This window comes from Lepidochelys olivacea, assembly GCF_965140295.1.
Source record: "Lepidochelys olivacea isolate rLepOli2 genome assembly, chromosome: 17".
Taxonomy (NCBI): domain Eukaryota; kingdom Metazoa; phylum Chordata; order Testudines; family Cheloniidae; genus Lepidochelys; species Lepidochelys olivacea.
In genome coordinates, this window is record NC_140427.1 from 5018803 (window position 1) to 5036222 (window position 17420).

At 37.9% G+C, this 17420-nt stretch overlaps 1 protein-coding gene across 2 annotated transcripts in view; it reads right to left on the minus strand.

Annotated features, from left to right (window-relative positions):
- TRIM37 (tripartite motif containing 37) overlaps positions 1–17420 on the minus strand; it is a 48150-nt gene that overhangs the window by 19882 nt on the left and 10848 nt on the right. For both annotated transcript variants that reach the window (XM_084651044.1, XM_084651045.1), the window contains exons 9-18: positions 15539–15606; positions 13056–13180; positions 10861–10911; positions 8635–8716; positions 5591–5667; positions 2700–2879; positions 1875–1989; positions 1376–1588; positions 810–946; positions 43–128 (exon numbers count right to left, since the gene is read on the minus strand). In XM_084651044.1, the coding sequence (XP_084507170.1) occupies positions 43–128; positions 810–946; positions 1376–1588; positions 1875–1989; positions 2700–2879; positions 5591–5667; positions 8635–8716; positions 10861–10911; positions 13056–13180; positions 15539–15606 (1134 nt within the window). The remainder of the gene's footprint in view (positions 1–42; positions 129–809; positions 947–1375; positions 1589–1874; positions 1990–2699; positions 2880–5590; positions 5668–8634; positions 8717–10860; positions 10912–13055; positions 13181–15538; positions 15607–17420) is intronic.

Consider the following 17420-nt stretch of genomic DNA (forward strand, 5'->3'; position numbering starts at 1 on the left):
ACAAATTACTGTTAGTTAGATTGTGAATGTTTCTTTCTGTACCTGATGCTCCACCAGCAGCATCATCCTGAAGATCTCCTTCTTCTAGCTCCATATTACTATTATATTCCACATCATTTTCTCCAGACCTTGGTGCGAAGAAAAATCAGACCATCAGCTCCAGTTAGGCATTGCAATGTTTGCCAACTCAATAGAAAAACGAAACATCCCACTACAATTTTGTAGCTTCCAAACTGCATGAATTAACAAGTCAAAATGCATCATCACTTGACTCTGAAACCGGAAACATGTCAGATTTGAAGACTTCTAAGAGGTGGAATTTTAGAACCTGATTCTGCAAGTCTTCCATATTCATTAGAAGAATATGTATCTTTAATAGTATGTTAAATATGCAGATCTAACAGTGTCCTTCAACTCTTCAGTATTTAAATAGTCTAAAGTCCAAGTGTTCCACTTCTAAACAGCACTTGTATTTGTGTAGGGTATCACAGTGGTAAATTATTGTAGGATCAGAGCTAACTAATCTCTTGAAAAGAGCCTTACATGGCATTGCTGGTCAAGGACAACATGTTAAACTGAATAAGCCAACATACTGGAAATAAATCAGTAAAAAATTGCTTGCAGACCTGGCATCTTGCATTTCTACCACATTACTACATGTGTAATTTCCGGGCCAGCTTTTGGCCTCTAATCTGTCACACATCAATCAAAGACACTGTGATATTCAAAGTAAGTTAATTCTATTCTGATGGGAACTGACATTAGGCCAAGAGGACAACAATTTTGGGTAAGTTTTTGCAGTCACTCACATAGTCTCTTCATCAATATCATTCTCTTCAGTGTTACTAGTAGCTGTTGAACTAGCAGAGGAGCTGCTGCCATCTAGGTGGTTTACCTCATCTTCTCCGGCAAAGTCTACATCCAGATCACCATCCGAGAGCTCATACTGGAGCAACAAAACATGAGAACTTCTGTGCTGCAAAAATTTTATCTAAAGCATTTGGGTTTTTTATATTATTATCTACAGTACATTCTAAACTGAGAAAGCAAAACCAGAGGTCAGTAATATCACCCAGGAGCTGGGGAGGGTCTGAAAGTGCAATACAAGTAAATAAAATGCCTGCCTGACAGTACCATTTTAGGTAGCTAGATTCTCTGATTTGCTTACCAGATGGTCATGCCTTTGAAATCTCTCTCTCCTTAAACAATTTTTTGCTGGTCCCTAAAAGTCTCTATCCTTACACCTCATTATCCACTAGTTCTGAACTTGTGGAGACTAGTTCATCTAACACAACACACATGCTTCTATAATTTTCCTGTAACAGTACAATGGATAGAAATAAAAACTGAAAACGGAACAGAAGAGAATTCCTACATTGAAATCTTCATGCTGGATTTTCTCCTCTTCATCATCCTTGGCATCTCTTGCTAATGCTGGAGTGGTGACACTCTCAAGTAGTGCCTCAGGACTCGGTCCAGATTTCTTTGGTCTTGTTTCTGGACCATCATCATTCTGGGGGCTAAGATGAGTGTCTGGAGGTGACATGCCTCGTGATTTTTGGGTACGGGAAAGCTCAATTGCAAGTCTCTTAAATACATTTTAAAAAATAGACACATAAGTATATGCCAAAGAAAATTTGTTAAAAACAAATTACAAGAAGCAACAGCATTTCACACATTTAAACAGATTAACATGAAAGACATTGAAACTAACTGGAAACAAAATCCAGCGCCATCAGTGCTCTAAAAATAGCAACCTATATCCAAATAAACCTGACAGTGAAACAAACTTACTGGTCAGTGGCCACTATAATCAAAGATTTAAATCCACGTTTGAATTTGGCATTAAAATACACATCCAACCTCACACTTACCTCTTTAAGGTTGTTTATTTGTTGGATGTAGCTTGTCTGAGCAGCTTCCAACTGAGTAATGTACCAGTGTTGGTCCCGACACTTTTGGAAGAAGGTAGGTGAACGCACCTGGAACCTTGAGAATGCCACAAAAATGAAATTTTGTAAATGCTTGAGACATCCCACCTAAAATAATGCAATGCTTAAAACCAGGTGATAAAATTAAGCTTAAGCCTGATGGGAAATTAATTCCTGTACACTTTTCCAGATATACTTTAATACAGAATTCTGAAATACCAGAATGGACAAACCACAAGTGATATTTTAAAAACCCAACTTGAAGTAGAAGTGTAGGATATCTATATTTAGCCATAATGCTGCAATTTCCACTAACAAAGTTAGCTTCAATTCCATTATAAACACCCTTCCACACCCTCCTCTCTCAAAGTTCCACTAATCTCAATGACAATACCCAAAGGGGGATGGAATGCATTATTAATCCCCTTTGAAAACACATGCAGAATTTTCCTGAAATAATTTTTAATTCTCTATCTATGCATGCCCAGTACAGGCATATTAGCATCAAGTGTAGTTTTTGCAGATGACTGCTTCATCTCAAAGGAATTTATGCACTTAAATCTTTCCCACTTCCTCTCCTAAACACACACTCTCCTTTAAAGCTCATGAGAACTAAAAATCCTTTCCTTTTATGACAAAGCATTCCATAATATTTTTTAAATTAATCTAATTATTTTAATTATTTCCTACTTTGGTAATAACTGTAGTACTTTTATTAAAAATGCCACAGAAAACAGGTTTGTATATGCAACCAATCATCTCTCTTACCTAAGAATTACAGTGTCATTTTGTCTGTTCAAATACCCTTCATTGGCAAGCAAGTCCAATCGAAAGAATCTGTTATAACCCCAGCATTCTCCAACTTCAAAGTCAGAGGCAAACTCTCTAATTATATTTTTAGCAGGATCATTGGTGGACTGGTGAACCATCTCCACACGGTACTCATATCTAAACATGGACAAAATGAAATTAGTTGGAACAGTAACAAACATCACCAGATTTCAGTGTAAGAAAAATGCATATGGTATGTTTGTTTCAGGTCAAGTTAAGTTACTACGAGCATCACATTTTAAAAAGAAATAGGATTTTCAATTAAGAAGGTGATTCAGCAAGAAAAGAAAAGAATCTAGAGTGGAAAGTGAACAGCATGTTGATGGTTTTTGGGTAATATATAAATTTTAAGAGGTAAAGGTATAAGGCTGAGCTTACAGGCAAAAAATACTACATTTTAGGACAGGCTGAAGGACTACTGTGTATTTATAAACTAAAACAGTTTAATGACACAGATCAGGATTTCTCTCAATGCTAGGCCCTAATGATTCTGCATTACAGCTTCACAGCTATCACTCTAGGCTGCTGGTGCCAAGGGCTAACTGTGTCAGGGCTGATAAAATCTGAAGTCAAAGCTCTGTGCATTTGCCAGTCTATTCTACATGAGAAATAAGTGCAATATGATTGACAGTAGCTGGGCTGTAAGATGAAGACGGACTTCTCAAATAGAATTGAACAAGTGAATTAAAAAGGGACAATTTGAAATCTAATCAATTAAAAAAAAAAAGTAGCTCCAGGATTCCCTGCCAGCTCTTAAATCCCTGTGTCGATTTTTAAGGTTTTACAATCATTTTCCTGTCTTTCAGACAGGAACAAAAGAGAATTCTCCTATCCGCATGTGCACAGAGGAAACAGTCAAACCGACTACAGAAAATACTGTCAAATGCATAATCAAACTGAAAAGAGGAAAATATATATTTTCTCTCCTTAACTTCTTTCAATTATATGTAGCTTCAAGTTTGAAATATGATTTTCAAATTCACTGTGTCCTTTAAACTTTCATTTAAGATTATTTTGGGGTCTGTTGAATACACTTTATAATGGTTGAAAGCGATTTTGGGACTATATGTGCACAAAATACATTTCTATCCAGTTCTTCCTATCCTTTGCAAGTATGTGAAAATGGCAGAAAGCAGTTGCACCTGAGCATTAGAAAATTACCATCATTACTTTCACAATTCTTAGAAAACGCTCTTTAGTAAGGTGGATATTGTATTAAGGGCACCCATAGAAAGTAAGACGCAGCCTTCTCAGCCTAGCTGCACAGGTGCCATGACAACACAATAGTAAAACACACCACTTAGGCCTGATCTGCCCCTCAACCTTGGGTCGACCTAGTTATGTCACTCAGGGTTGTACAAATTCAGTTAAACCAACCTAAGTCCTAGTACAGACACCGTTAGGTGACAGAAGAATACTTCAGTGAACATAGCTAGTGCCTCTTGAGGGGGTAGATTAACTGCAGTGATGGAAAAACCCTTTCTGTCACTGTAGTAAGTGACTACAGAGCAGCGGTGTCATTGTAATGCTTGTAGTGTAGCCATAACCTCAGACTGCCTCTGCAACAGTGTTGAAAGGGGAAGGCACATTCAAATGATATGGTGCCAATGAAATACATACATACAAAAAGACATGCAGGTTCTCCGCCATCCCATGCAACGCTAATTGTGAAATGGCAAGAGCACTGCAGATGGTGGAGTGTCTCTAGTACTAAGTGTTATCAAGTGGTCTTAATGTGAAGAGGCAAGCCCCACCCCACAATGCATCTTATTGTTCTGGATGTGTGGAAGACAAGGTTTTTAAAAGCTTGAATTATGTTTTGCTTATTAAAGTCCGCTAACATCGGCCAGTATCTCTTGTTTCAGTCTCCTGGTGCTAGCATGAATGCTCGGCCATTTTATGAAAAGCCTCTCTCCAAATAGGCCTAGAATCCTCTCCTTAGAACTCTTGCGGACCTCAAATCCAAAATTATGCCTGAACGCCTCTTCCTCACCTGAAAGGCTCCCCACGCAGTTGTCGGTCCCTTCAACATCACTATTAACATATCCCCTCCATAGCAGGCTCAGCACATTTCTTAGCTTCAGTTCTTTCCTCTCCTCAATCAGAGCATGTCACTCAGCTATCAAATTGTGCTTTCTAAGCCTGGCAAGTCAGTCATTCATAGGAAAAGGAATTTTAAGCAGAGATTCAGTCCCACAAGTTCCTGCTCCTCCAGCAGCTAAAACAGCCTCTACACCTCCAGTCAGCAGTTGCATTCTAAGTTTTAAACAGAACCAGAAAATGTTCTGAGAAGAAATTAAAAGCTGCAGAAAGTGTCCTATTAAACTAAAGAGTCTTGAGACATTTAGACATATTTTGGAGCCAGGCACGTAAAAAATGTTATTTTTTGGAGCAACTGTGGACTTTAAAGGGCAAGATTAGAATATTGGCAGTTATAACATGATTTTGATTTATCAGAGCGCTAAAGGACTGTACAATGGTCATTTTATAGCATCTCTCTCAGCTGAACTCTTTTCCTTAGAGTCAGAGTGGTCTAGCTGACCAAGCAAAGGACTGGAAGTTGAGATCTGGGTTCTGTTGACAGGTCTGTTGCTGACTTGTTTGTCCTTCTGCAGGCCTACTTAACCTTTGCGCCTCATCTTATCTACTTGTAAAATGGGACAAGGGGCCTGATCCAAAGCCTGGTGAAGTCAACAGGAATCTTCATCTGCTTCAGTAAGCTTTGGATCAGGTCCTAGCAGAGACATGAGGCTGAATACACTTTTATAAAGCTCTTTAAACTCCTTGGGTGAGAGACATAAAAGAAGTGTAAATAGACATTTTCTTACTTGGATGTTTCTGGCAATCCAGCTGAGAGCTCTAGAAACACAGACAAGTAGTAACCACGCACAACTCCATTTCCATCCTTAAAAAGAAGTTAGGAGGTACAATTATTAAAATCATCTGTTATTGTAGAAAATAAATTCAGAATCTCAACACACAATTTCCTACAGCCTCAGTCAGAACAGTAACACATGAAATGGACTTAAACCGTGTCCTGACTAAAAACAGCTACCATAGCCTGAATGGAGGTAGAAATCAACACACATCTAGAAAATGTGCATATGACTGGGTGGTAGGCTGTATCTCACGATAGAATACTTGGAAGTTAAAATTCCTATTCTTCTTCTTGCATTTCAGTAGTTCAAACAAGTGTAAACAGAAATAGTTTGGCAAGTGCTTCTACATACTGTAGAATTGATTTTTCATATAAAATGTTGTATACGGAGGGCAATAAAAGTGACTGGTAGATTTTTAAGCTTGAGAGTATTACAACCCTTTTTCCTCTCACATCAAAATTTAATGAGGACTTTTAATATTAAATATCTAGTTATCTGAAATACTAGAGAGCAGAATTCCAAAACCCTTTTATTTTGGGGGCTGAAGCAAAATGAAGTTGTGTTTTCTAATCTGTATATTGAAAACTAACTAACCAAGATTCATTAAAGAGTTATGTTAAGCAGCACTCAGATTACAACAAAAATCAGCAAAGCCTTCTCCCTCACAACAGTGTAAGCCAAAGATTGTTAGTCTTATCTTGAATTTCCTGGGTTTTGACAATGTGTCATAACATACCATTGTTTAAAAATAGCATTTTTACACCTTTTGACAATGGCACATACAGGGTTGATCCTGACTAAGATATAGCTGTTGCTGTATTCAAATCAGTAAACTATAAGAACATTTTTACTCCATGCACAATTTAAACAGCACCCAGAGCTGCCTTAAAGAATTGACCAAACGGGAGGATTGGGGAAAGGCAAGACTCAGAGCTTCATGTTCCAACATTCATGCAGAGCCAATGCCACAGTGGTCTGAATGCTGCACTTCAATGAGATTTCGTAAGAAACATCATTCACACTGGATATTTCTTCTATTTCAGCGATGGATATCAGACAATGTACAAGAGAAATTCCTCTCAGAAAACAAAACACACTCCCCTCCTCCCAACTTCCCAAAACGGTTTCAGGCACACACAGACCCAACTATGTATGGGTATAAGTACAACAAGTAGTAAACTAGTTTAGGCCCCAATCCTGCAAACAAGTAAGCACATATATATTATAGGTGCAACAGGTAGCAACACCTATTAAGGCTGCACAATACTTGTCACTATAAAACCCTGTTTTCTGTTGCTTATTATAACTTTAACAATTTGGCTGAAGTTTTCCACTTGCCTCAGGCTGAATTTTACTAGAAAATTTCAGTCATTTCTGAGAATGAGGCTAAGGAAAAAACACATTTTGCCCACATTAAATTGTGGAGACATTTTCTTTGAACAGCTCTAGTGATCCATGCCGTGACCAGAGACTTGAAATTTGGCAGGCATGGCTTGTGTCAGGGATACACCTTTTCCCATTCCTGTGAAAATCTGCCCCTTTGAAAAAGTGGTTTGCACACATTCAGTAGAGACTTCTTTACTAAGCATGCTTGAGCCTCTCAGAGCTCCTAGTGCTCAGACTGCACATGTGCCATCCTCACAGAGCAACTGAGCATGCTCCACCTCAGGGCTACAGAGACTCAGAAGCACTTTCCCTACAATTGCTGATCCTGGGTACTTTGAGCCAGGGAGGAGCTAGGCTCTAAGTGAGAGCAGGGAGCCAGTCTCCTCTCCTCTAAAATGACCCCTCTGCTGGACCAAGGTAGAGCAGAGGCAGAAGGCACCTGACTTGAATACAGAGAAGACAAGAGATGAACTGAGGGGCAGGGAAAACAGTAGACTGGGACAAGGAGCCTGGTGAGACTGGAAGGATGAGGAGGGAAGAGAGAAACTAACAGTTGGGGGGGTGGGGTGAGACTGAAATAAGCAGGGCAAGGAAACTGCGAAAAGAGCTGGAGAGACACTCTGACATGAAGTCGGGGTACAGGAGACCTGGGATGCACTGGGCAAAGAGAGAACGGGAAGGAGCTGTGGATGGGAGACAGATTGGAAGAGGAGTCCAAGTATGGAGAATGAAGACACTGGGAAGAGACAGACTGGATGAACAAGTGAGAGGGGGCAACTGGAACTGGTTAGGCAAGAAGACTGGCACTTAGATGAGAAGCCTGAGTAACAGAGAGTGGATTGGGTACGCAAAAGGAATGAGACAGAGCCAGGACTGGTACAGGGAAAGGTTAGAGGGGACAAGCTTGGGGGAGACTGGCAGAAGTCTTTGCTCACTACAGTACACTCCCCTTTGGAGCCTGGAATAGAACCCAAGATTCCTGAGTCTCCCCATTCCTCTTCGGTCAGCAAGCGTGTGTCATCCCCCTCTAGTGTAATCCACATAACAGTATCTAGTTCTTATACAGTATTTTTCATGAGTAGATCTCAATTTGTTTTACAAAAGGAGGTCAATATCATAATCCCCATTTTACAGATGGGGAGACTGAGACACAGAGAAGGGAAGTCACTTCTCAAAGTCACCCAGCAGGCCAGTGGCAGAGCTGGTAGTAGAATCCAGATTTCCTAAGTCCCAGTGCTCTAGGCCACACTGCCTTCCATAGGGAATGGCAACTTACTATTATTATCACTCACTCCATTAGTGACCGCGGTCTACTGATAAGTCATATGGTGTCTATATGATATCACTTGATGAAATTTGTTTTGTTTTTTAAACTAGGAAATAACACATGCACACACAAAACTACCTTAAAAGAATATTAAACTTGCAAATACTAAAAAACTAGGAAATGCCTGAAGTAAGGTTACCTGTCTACATGAGCAGCGATACGTATGTGCTTAAGAGTTTGCACGATTGGGGTCTAAGCTAGCTCGCTATCTAGTGTATTTATACCCGTGGATAAATTTTTGTTAGGAAAAATATTTTTAAAAAAGAGTATACAAACTCACTGGATAAACCTTTAGTCGCCAGCAAAGCCCTGACACTTGAAGAGGTGGACTGTACACAGGATCTGCCCGCTGGCGCAAAGTGCTGTTGAAAGAAGGGATGAATATTCAACAGTGAGATGGAGCAAAACCCTATCTGGGGAGGCGACAGAATAAATATCATTCCATTTACATGTTAGAACTATCCATTGTTGCACCACATAAAATGCAGTAGCATGTTTGGAAGCTATCACAGCAGTTAGAGATGGAAACGACCCATTACTTCATCTAATCTATTCCATGCGACCTTGTTCCCTATTATACTTTAAAAAAAAAAAAAGTTTTATAATTTCCAAGCAGCCAGACTACCACAACATCCCTTGGGGCTATTCCACTGCCTAATATATCTCATTATTGGCAAAGTTCTTCTGATACTTTTCCCAATTTTCTCTACATACCATCCCACTACTTAGTGTTGTCATATCATACCACACTAATAATTCCACTCCAAATATATAAAGAGCATAAGCAGCAGAGATGTAGACTTTTGTTCTTTCCCCACTACTCAGATATCTACTAACCAGGCTACATATAGTTAACTCTTCATCTTTCCTCTTAAATCATCTCCTCCACCCATTCGCTTCCACCCCTTTATTTTGGTGCTTTTATCTGAACTCATTTGGCAATGCTGTTCTGGTGATACAGTGCTCATAACCAGAACCCTAGCGCAGTCACACAGGAGCCATACAGAGAGGAATTTATCTCTCTGCTCCATGATGTGATGCCTCTGCATCTGCAGGACAAAAATGCATGATTATTTTTCCTTCCTATGGTACAGATCCACTATCACCCTTATATCTTTCAGCCATTATTGCTTCCCATCTTTTTCCCCTATATTTTCCCCAATGAACGTTTGTTTTAAGTTTGCCCTCCCACCCTACTTCCCCACAAATGTATTAGCAGCAACTGTCCTTAAATCTTCTACTAGCCATGTTTCCAACCAGTCTAGGTACCTTTGTATTATTTCTTTGTCCTCAATGGTTAATTATTTGTGTTACCATAGCACCTAGGAACCCTAGTCAAAGATTAAGACCCCACTGTGCTAGGCACTGTAGCAACACAAAACAAAAAATGGTCCCTGCCACAAAGAGCTTATAATCTAAGTATAAGACAAGAGATGAACAGGTGGATACAGACAGACAGGGGAGAAGAAGGAAACAATGAGACAACACTTGTCAGCATGATCGGCATTGATCTCAGCACACCAATAATCTAGCCATTGTCAAATTTCTTGTAGGCATCACGGAAAATGAGTTTTGAAGGAGGATAATGCATTAGTTTTACAGATGCTTATGGACAGCTTCTCCCAAGCATGAGGAGCAGGATGGGAGACAGCACAAACAGGCTTGTTTGAAAATATAAACAAGTTGAGCGATGGAAGCTGGCTTTGTGGGCCAATACAGAGGCAGGAGCCAACCTTGATAGTGAATGAGAGATGACAGTAGGTAGGGATAAACTGGTATGAGAAAGAGTCTAGGATGGAACTGGAGAAGAGGAACTGCAGACAGCAATTGTAAACAGAGCATACAGTGATCATGGAGACAAAAGGGAGAGGCAAGTGGAGTAAGGGATGGGATTTTACAACAGGAGAGATTAAAGCATGCTTTTATTGTGAGGGGGGAAAAAGCCAGAGAAGAGTGAGAAGTTAAGTAGTATAAGGGTGTTTGCAACTTTTCAATCTACTTTCAATTTTCACTACTCACTAAAATAAGTCATAATTCACAGGAAATTGCACTATAAAGTTCTAGCCTCAAATATTACTTCTAATTTAATCAAAAACAGAACATAAACTAAAATTAATTCTTTAACGGCTGCATTACCAAAAAAAAAAAAAATCAACAGATGATCTAGAAAGATGCAAAACTTGCAAGCTGAGCAGAATTTTAAGTGCCTATGTAGAGATCATGTAAATGTTTCTTGCAGATTTTTTTAAATTTGTGGGGTGATTAGAGAGAAGTAATTTCCTTCAGCATGGAATTTTTTTTTAGCAGTCAGTTTACTGAACTGGTGGCTACTTTTTCTGATCATTACTGGAGACAAAAGTCAAGAGATTTGATTCAGTTCCTCACACTTGCACACAGGTATCTTGTGGTTTTCAATAGGTCTATTCAGAGGTTTAAAACCTAATATAGAACAAACGAGAAACACACTCCTTGACATTCATGGTAATTTCTTAGGACACATTCCTACCTGAAGTTTTCCAAGACAAAGGTGGTTGAGTCATAGGCTGGTACTAATTCACTGGGGAGAAAACACAGTAGTAGAGTTGGAGAAAGTAGCATTAAATCAGAGAGTGGGATTTTCACAAGTGTTTAAGTAACTTAGAAGCAAGCACAAGTCCCATCAGGGCGTCAATAGGACTTGGACTCCTAATCACTAAAGCACTTTTGAAAATCCCACTCAAGATCTTTAAAAGGACATAAAGGTTATTAGGCTAATAGTCATACCACCACAACAGTGGTCATGTCTCATGAAAACATGAAAACAGAACATAAGTCATGAAAACAGAACATAAGTACCACTGTAATAATTATTTTTTTTAATTGCAACTTCTGAAGACAGTAGTAGCTATACCAATGCATGTTAACATTCTACTATATTACATACGTCCTGGGTAGATATTACAATTTTAAGTATATCTTTAGCAGCAGCAACTGATTTTGAAGGGTGTGAAAATGTTTTTATTTAAAATGAGTATCAGAATACATTAATGTATTATATGCATGTGCCATTAGTAACATCTGGGATTATTAACACTGACAAATTTTAAGACTCAATTTATTTTTCTCTTGTTAAATTGTATGTGGTTTGCATTTCCTTCAGCTTGGAAATGGAAACATTTGTACATTCCAGTTTACTCTAGGGTCCTGCTGAATTATATGACCTCTCACCTGGCAAGAAAGAAATACAGTTTACACAGTGGTAATAAGCTTTTAGAAAACACGAAGGAAATCAGCTACATTATGCGAACCACAAAGGCTTTGCACAAGTTTATATATAAACAAGAATTCAAAAAAAAAAAAGATTGCTTTTGAAGGGTATTTTTAGAGCACACAGGACATCTGTGGGCTTCCAGTGTCAGATCCCCACTCACCCAGTGGCACTGCAAGCATACATATCCCTCCCGTCCCCTGAGCAAAATGAAACAGGAACAACTCAACTGTGGTCGGGGGGGAGGTGGACAAGAATGTCCAAAAATTATCAATTATTAACTTTAGAAAACCTAACATGATTTGCCTTGTGACAGCAAGGGATGACTAAGGCAAATCTAAAACTACAGATTTTTAATATTTAAGGAGAAGGAACTGCTTTGTGGCTGGAGAAACAAAACAACCGAAATATATCATGTTTCAGCGCAGACCTGTAGTAAAAGAGACCATCGGTTGCTACCATCTCCTTTAAAATAAACATTTACTTTTAAAAGAACACACTTCAGGCTATATTTTAAAAGCCTGCCAAACTGATGTTTGATTGATATGGTTAGAAAGATTTGAGTAATTTTAAAATTACTCAAATGCAAAATTATCTCCAAATTTTATAGAAACCCTGCATGTTCGTTTTAAATGTAAAATGCTGCAGCCACCCATCCTAACAAGTGCACAGATTTCTGCATAAACCAGCACCAATGGCTCCTTTCTGAAAATGAGTTGTGCCAGCAGATCATTTGGGCTTTATTTTATACTAAAGGTGACTTGTACAGGCATCTCATGAGACCACTTCCACGTTTATTGTGCCACTTGAGCATTTGCCAGTAAGAGAGCCCTACAATTATAGGCTGACTGCCCCCAATAGCAAGGGTAAGAAGGGTCATCAGTATACAAATGATTCAAAACCTATTTCTTCACACCAACTGGATCCCACTTCTAATGCTAGGATGTAACATCAATTACAAGTGGAGTCCTCATGGAGGATAAAAACAAGACTCTAAAGGAGGTGAACAGAATTGGGTAAGTGATCGATTATTTTTAGCACATGGAAATAAATACAGACCCAGCATTCAGCCTGAGAAGCCAAGCCAAATACTGGAGAGAAATCTTCCCCCACTGGCTACCACTGCAGTAGCCCTAATGGTTAAAGTAGCTTTTAGGATGGATTTGGGGAGCTCTCCAGCAGCAAATCCTCCAGTTACTCCCTATTTCCCATCCCTCCAAAGCCGCAGCAGAATTTGCTCTTACACTGCAGTTTTTGAATATTTTATACATTAGGAGAATTTCTCTCCACACTAACCATTCCACAATGCTCAAAACCATTCAGATGTTCGTGAAGTTAATTTTTTGTTGTGGGTTTTTTTTGTTTGTTTTGTAAGACTAAACCAAACTGCTTTAATGCTTTAGCTTTCAAGGTCAAACAAAAACTTGCAAAATAAAGGAAATGCCAGGCTGTACCTTGTGAAGTCTGGAGGGACAGGAGTAGTGACAAAGGATGCCATAGGCTTCCGGTGAACCTGCTGAAACATCATCAGAATCTCCGAGCTTTTAGATATCAACTCACTCTTACTGCATGATCTTAGCTGCAGAGAAGAAAGCAGATAAATTACAATATCGTTAAAGAAAACCCACAGATTTTGGCTTAATTTTTTAAATGAAGACATGTCAATACAGGAGGTAACATCTACTGCAGGTTCAGAGAGAAAGACAACAATAGTGCTTTCCATATTGACAGAGTTATGTTTGTTAGAGCTTCCTTTGAATTTGTCTGTTTTCAAGGTTGTAAAAAAAGTGGTGGTGGCAACAAATTTCCATATTGTTCCCATAATTGTTTTTACAAGAAATTAAATAAAATTAAGCCAGTGTTCTCTCTACTTACATGATTTTGAGGGCTCTTGAACCCTAATGTGAGAATTATAGTGCTGTAGTATTTAAACAATTTTAAAGTGTTTTAAAAATTTCATTAGCAGCTACTGTGTACTAAGGTGACTTTTCAGTCTGAAGGTCATAAGTGTTTGTACTAGGTACAGGTGTGTTTGTTTTATCTTGTCACTGCCCCAGGCAAAGTACTATACCAGCTGTGACCTCTGTTATTATGCAATGTATAGGTGAAACTTGACTAGGCTTTGACATGATTAAGTTTAATCTATTATATAACCCAGTACATTAAGGAGGGTGTTTTACACTTTCCCTCCTTAGTGTTCTGTGGCACTCTCACTGTTAAACAGTTTTATATTCATTTTTAATTCAAATGAGCTTTAAGCCAATACTCAAATCAACTAATCAAAAAGTACATTATCTCACAAAAGAACAATCTGGAATATAAATGTAACCTCCCTTCCTTCAATTCAGCACACAAAGCCAAAACGTTTTAAGCGTGTAATAAAGTGTACCTTTTCAACACTAGATGCTTCAAGTAATAACAACCACTTCTGAACAAAGAAAGAGGGGAAATAATCTAATCTTGTTTCCTTTGAACAGCTGGAAACAGACATTTTAAATAGTTAAGTAGTTGCAAAAATAACTAAATATACTCTACTTCTTCTGTATAATTGAAAGGTAGGAACAGTGTGCCTGAGCTGTAAATGTAAAACTTTCTACCACGCATTATATGCATTTTTGACAAGAATTATATGCATTTTTGATATTAAATCAATAAAAAGAATATAAAATTTAAAGCCTCTTGATAACTGGTGGACGTATAATGTAACTTTTTAAAGAGTTCTAGTAAATCTCAGAAATTTGGGAGATACAGAGACATCTGTCTACTGTTTAAGAATCATGGCTACAGTAAATATTTGAAATATGACTTAAGTTACCTACCTTTTTTTGGGGTATGGTCTTATAGTTCCAGTTCACTGTATTTTAATGAGTTCTATACAATACAAAACTGCTCTGCAAAGATGCACATGGATTGAAATCCTTACCACATTAAAAGGGTGAAAAAAGTTAAAAAAAAAAAGTCCTCATCTACAGAGGTCACTCTATAGCAAAAAAGGGTTTTGGAATCTAGTGGAAACAGAAAGAAAAAAAAACAGGCTCACACACAACATATAGCAGGATTTGCTGAAGAACACTAGCTGGTGCATCAGACATGAAAATATGGTTCTGAAAAAAGCTGCCTCAAGTGCAAGGGGCGAAGGGCATTTCCAGAACAGGTAGTGAATTTGAGCTAATACCATTCACTGGAACACAGAACAGAAGGTTAAGTGCATGCACAGAAAAGATTTCTTCTTCAGGAGTTCTGAAGATTTTTTTTTGGAAATTTAAAGCACCAAGCAGTGTCATGAGAGAATTATTACACACAAGGCTTGAAAAATCCATTTGGGAACATACTAACGCAGGGCAAGCAGAAACTCTTCCAGGATTAACATCAATTTCTGCAGAATTTAAGCTTTCACTTACAAAAAATTCCTAACCCTCTGACTGTGAGGGGAAAAACCCCCCCAACAACCTTCCAAAAGTGAACTCAGTGGAAAAAAAACAATGCTGTGCCATCTTCCCACAGCTGCTGTTTGCTGCATGCATCTCATAACTTTCCAGAACTGCAGAGTGAAAACTGGCCAGTTCTGCTTTTTTGTTTTAATTACTGCTATTCATAACCTGTGGGCAAAAATCAGTCTTGTGCTTCAAGCACTAAGCTATGCTAAATAAATGAATAAATAATAAATGTTGTCTTTTCATAACTGCTAATTACTTCTGTACTAGCTATTCAAAAGACAGAAGAGATTAAATCAAAGGTTGTTCCTGATTTAGAGATGGAAGCCACAGTTTTTTTTAAAAGGAATTTTGGGTGACTTATCTAAACCCAGTTCAACCTTACTGATTAATGCATAATTTAGAGTAACAAAAGTGGCAAGTTCATCAAGTGTCTTCATGTAGCTTCCAACATTTTAACTGTGGGGTGGTGGTGGGGTTTTTTTGTTTTTGTTTTAAATCACCTGATGTTCTACTTCCTGCAGCAGGGACTCCAGAAGTTCAGTTTCTTGGGTGAGTGATGTCTTTTGACCTGTTTAAAAGAAATGAGATCATGCGTCTTGTGGTGATGGTGTTTTTTTGTTGTTGATTTTTGTTTTGTTTTTAAAGAAATGAACCTCCCTTTTGGAGATTGCTCTAAATTTAAGGTAAAGGATTTCTAAATATATCAAGGTTGATAGAGAACACATTTTAAAGGAAGCCTGTCTTTTTAATTAGAGCTGCAGTGAATGATTCACTTGAGGTTTAAGACATTAATGAAGCATTCTTGGTGTCCCAGAAATGACAGAGGCTTTTGAGAGAAGAGCAGATCTGGATTTCATTGAACTCACTCTGATCTGACCAAACCTCCTTTTATAACATCTGAAATCTAATTCAAAAATCACTTTTCTAGGCCTTAAACCTTTTAAGGAAAATATAATTAAACATTGTAATATAGAAACACTATATTTAAACATCAACTACCATTAAGGCTGTGACAAGACAAAGAAGAAAGAAAAATCAACTCTTATTTTGAGTCTATAACTAGATTTGCTTTTTCTCAAATCACACATTAATTGTTGTAAAGGAATCTGAGATCCTTGAAGAAAAGGTGCTATATAAGTGCAAAGTATTATTCTGTGTTAACCATATAAAGAGGATTATCTTTACCTTAATTATCACTACAAAAGGCTTCCCCCCCCCACTCTCCTGCTGGAAATAGCTCACCTTAAGTGATCACTCTCGTTACAACATGTATGGTAACACCCATTGTTTCATGTTCTCTATGTATATAAATCTCCCCACTGTATTTTCCACTGAATGCATCCAATGAAGTGAGCTGTAGCTCACGAAAGCTTATGCTCAAATAAATTGGTTAGTCTCTAAGGTGCCACAAGTACTCCTTTTCTTTTTGCAAATACAGACTAACACAGCTGCTACTCTGAAACCTGTCATATAAAGAAGGAATTCGTAAACAGTTTAATGACTGACCTTCAATCACTGAACCACTAAACAAATTTTGCGATTGATTACAGTATTCAGTATTAAGAGTAGCAACCATGTTAGTCTGTATTCGCAAAAATAAAAGGAGTACTTGTGGCACCTTAGAGACTAACAAATTTATTTGACCATAAGTATTCAGTATGATATGGTAAAGTGCACTCATTGCAGATTTAACTTAGAAATAGTTTAATTAGAAGAATTTAAGAGGATTTTTTTGCTAAAAATTAAGTAATTATGTTAAAAATCTAGATAGGGTATTACACTTGTTATCATGATTTAGTCTCTATACAATATAAAAATATGGTAGCTTTGAAAAGATGTATTTAATACGGTCTGTATCCTTTTCCGGTATGTAAAGTTCTGATTTTATATTTTCTTCTGAACAAAATTTCAAATGTCAAGAGTAAGTTTTCAGCATAGTTTATTATTATTTATGGTTCGTATTATAGTTGGGCTCAGAGACAGTCCGTATCTCCATGAGTTTCCAGTCTACAGATTTAGTTTTGTATATTGCATGACTAAATCCCTAAAAAAAGTGTTCTCATCTCCCCTATTTTCAAAGAGGCCGATATTCCAATTTAGGATAATTATAATATTAGCTCTTACACAGCCGTTAACAATGGAATGCAAGTATGATTGGAGAAGCTAAGGCAAAGTGATTTGCAAAAAAGTCACACAAAGTCAATGGCAGAGTTGGGAATATAATCCAGGTCTCCTGATTTCCAGTCCAATGTTCTAGCCGTTGAACCATGTTGTCTCCAAGAATGAACCTAAGAGTCAATTGTAGAGATGTTTCTAATCTGGGACAAAATATATTTAAAATACAAGTTTTATTTAAAAAATAAATTATTTACAGAGGGAAAC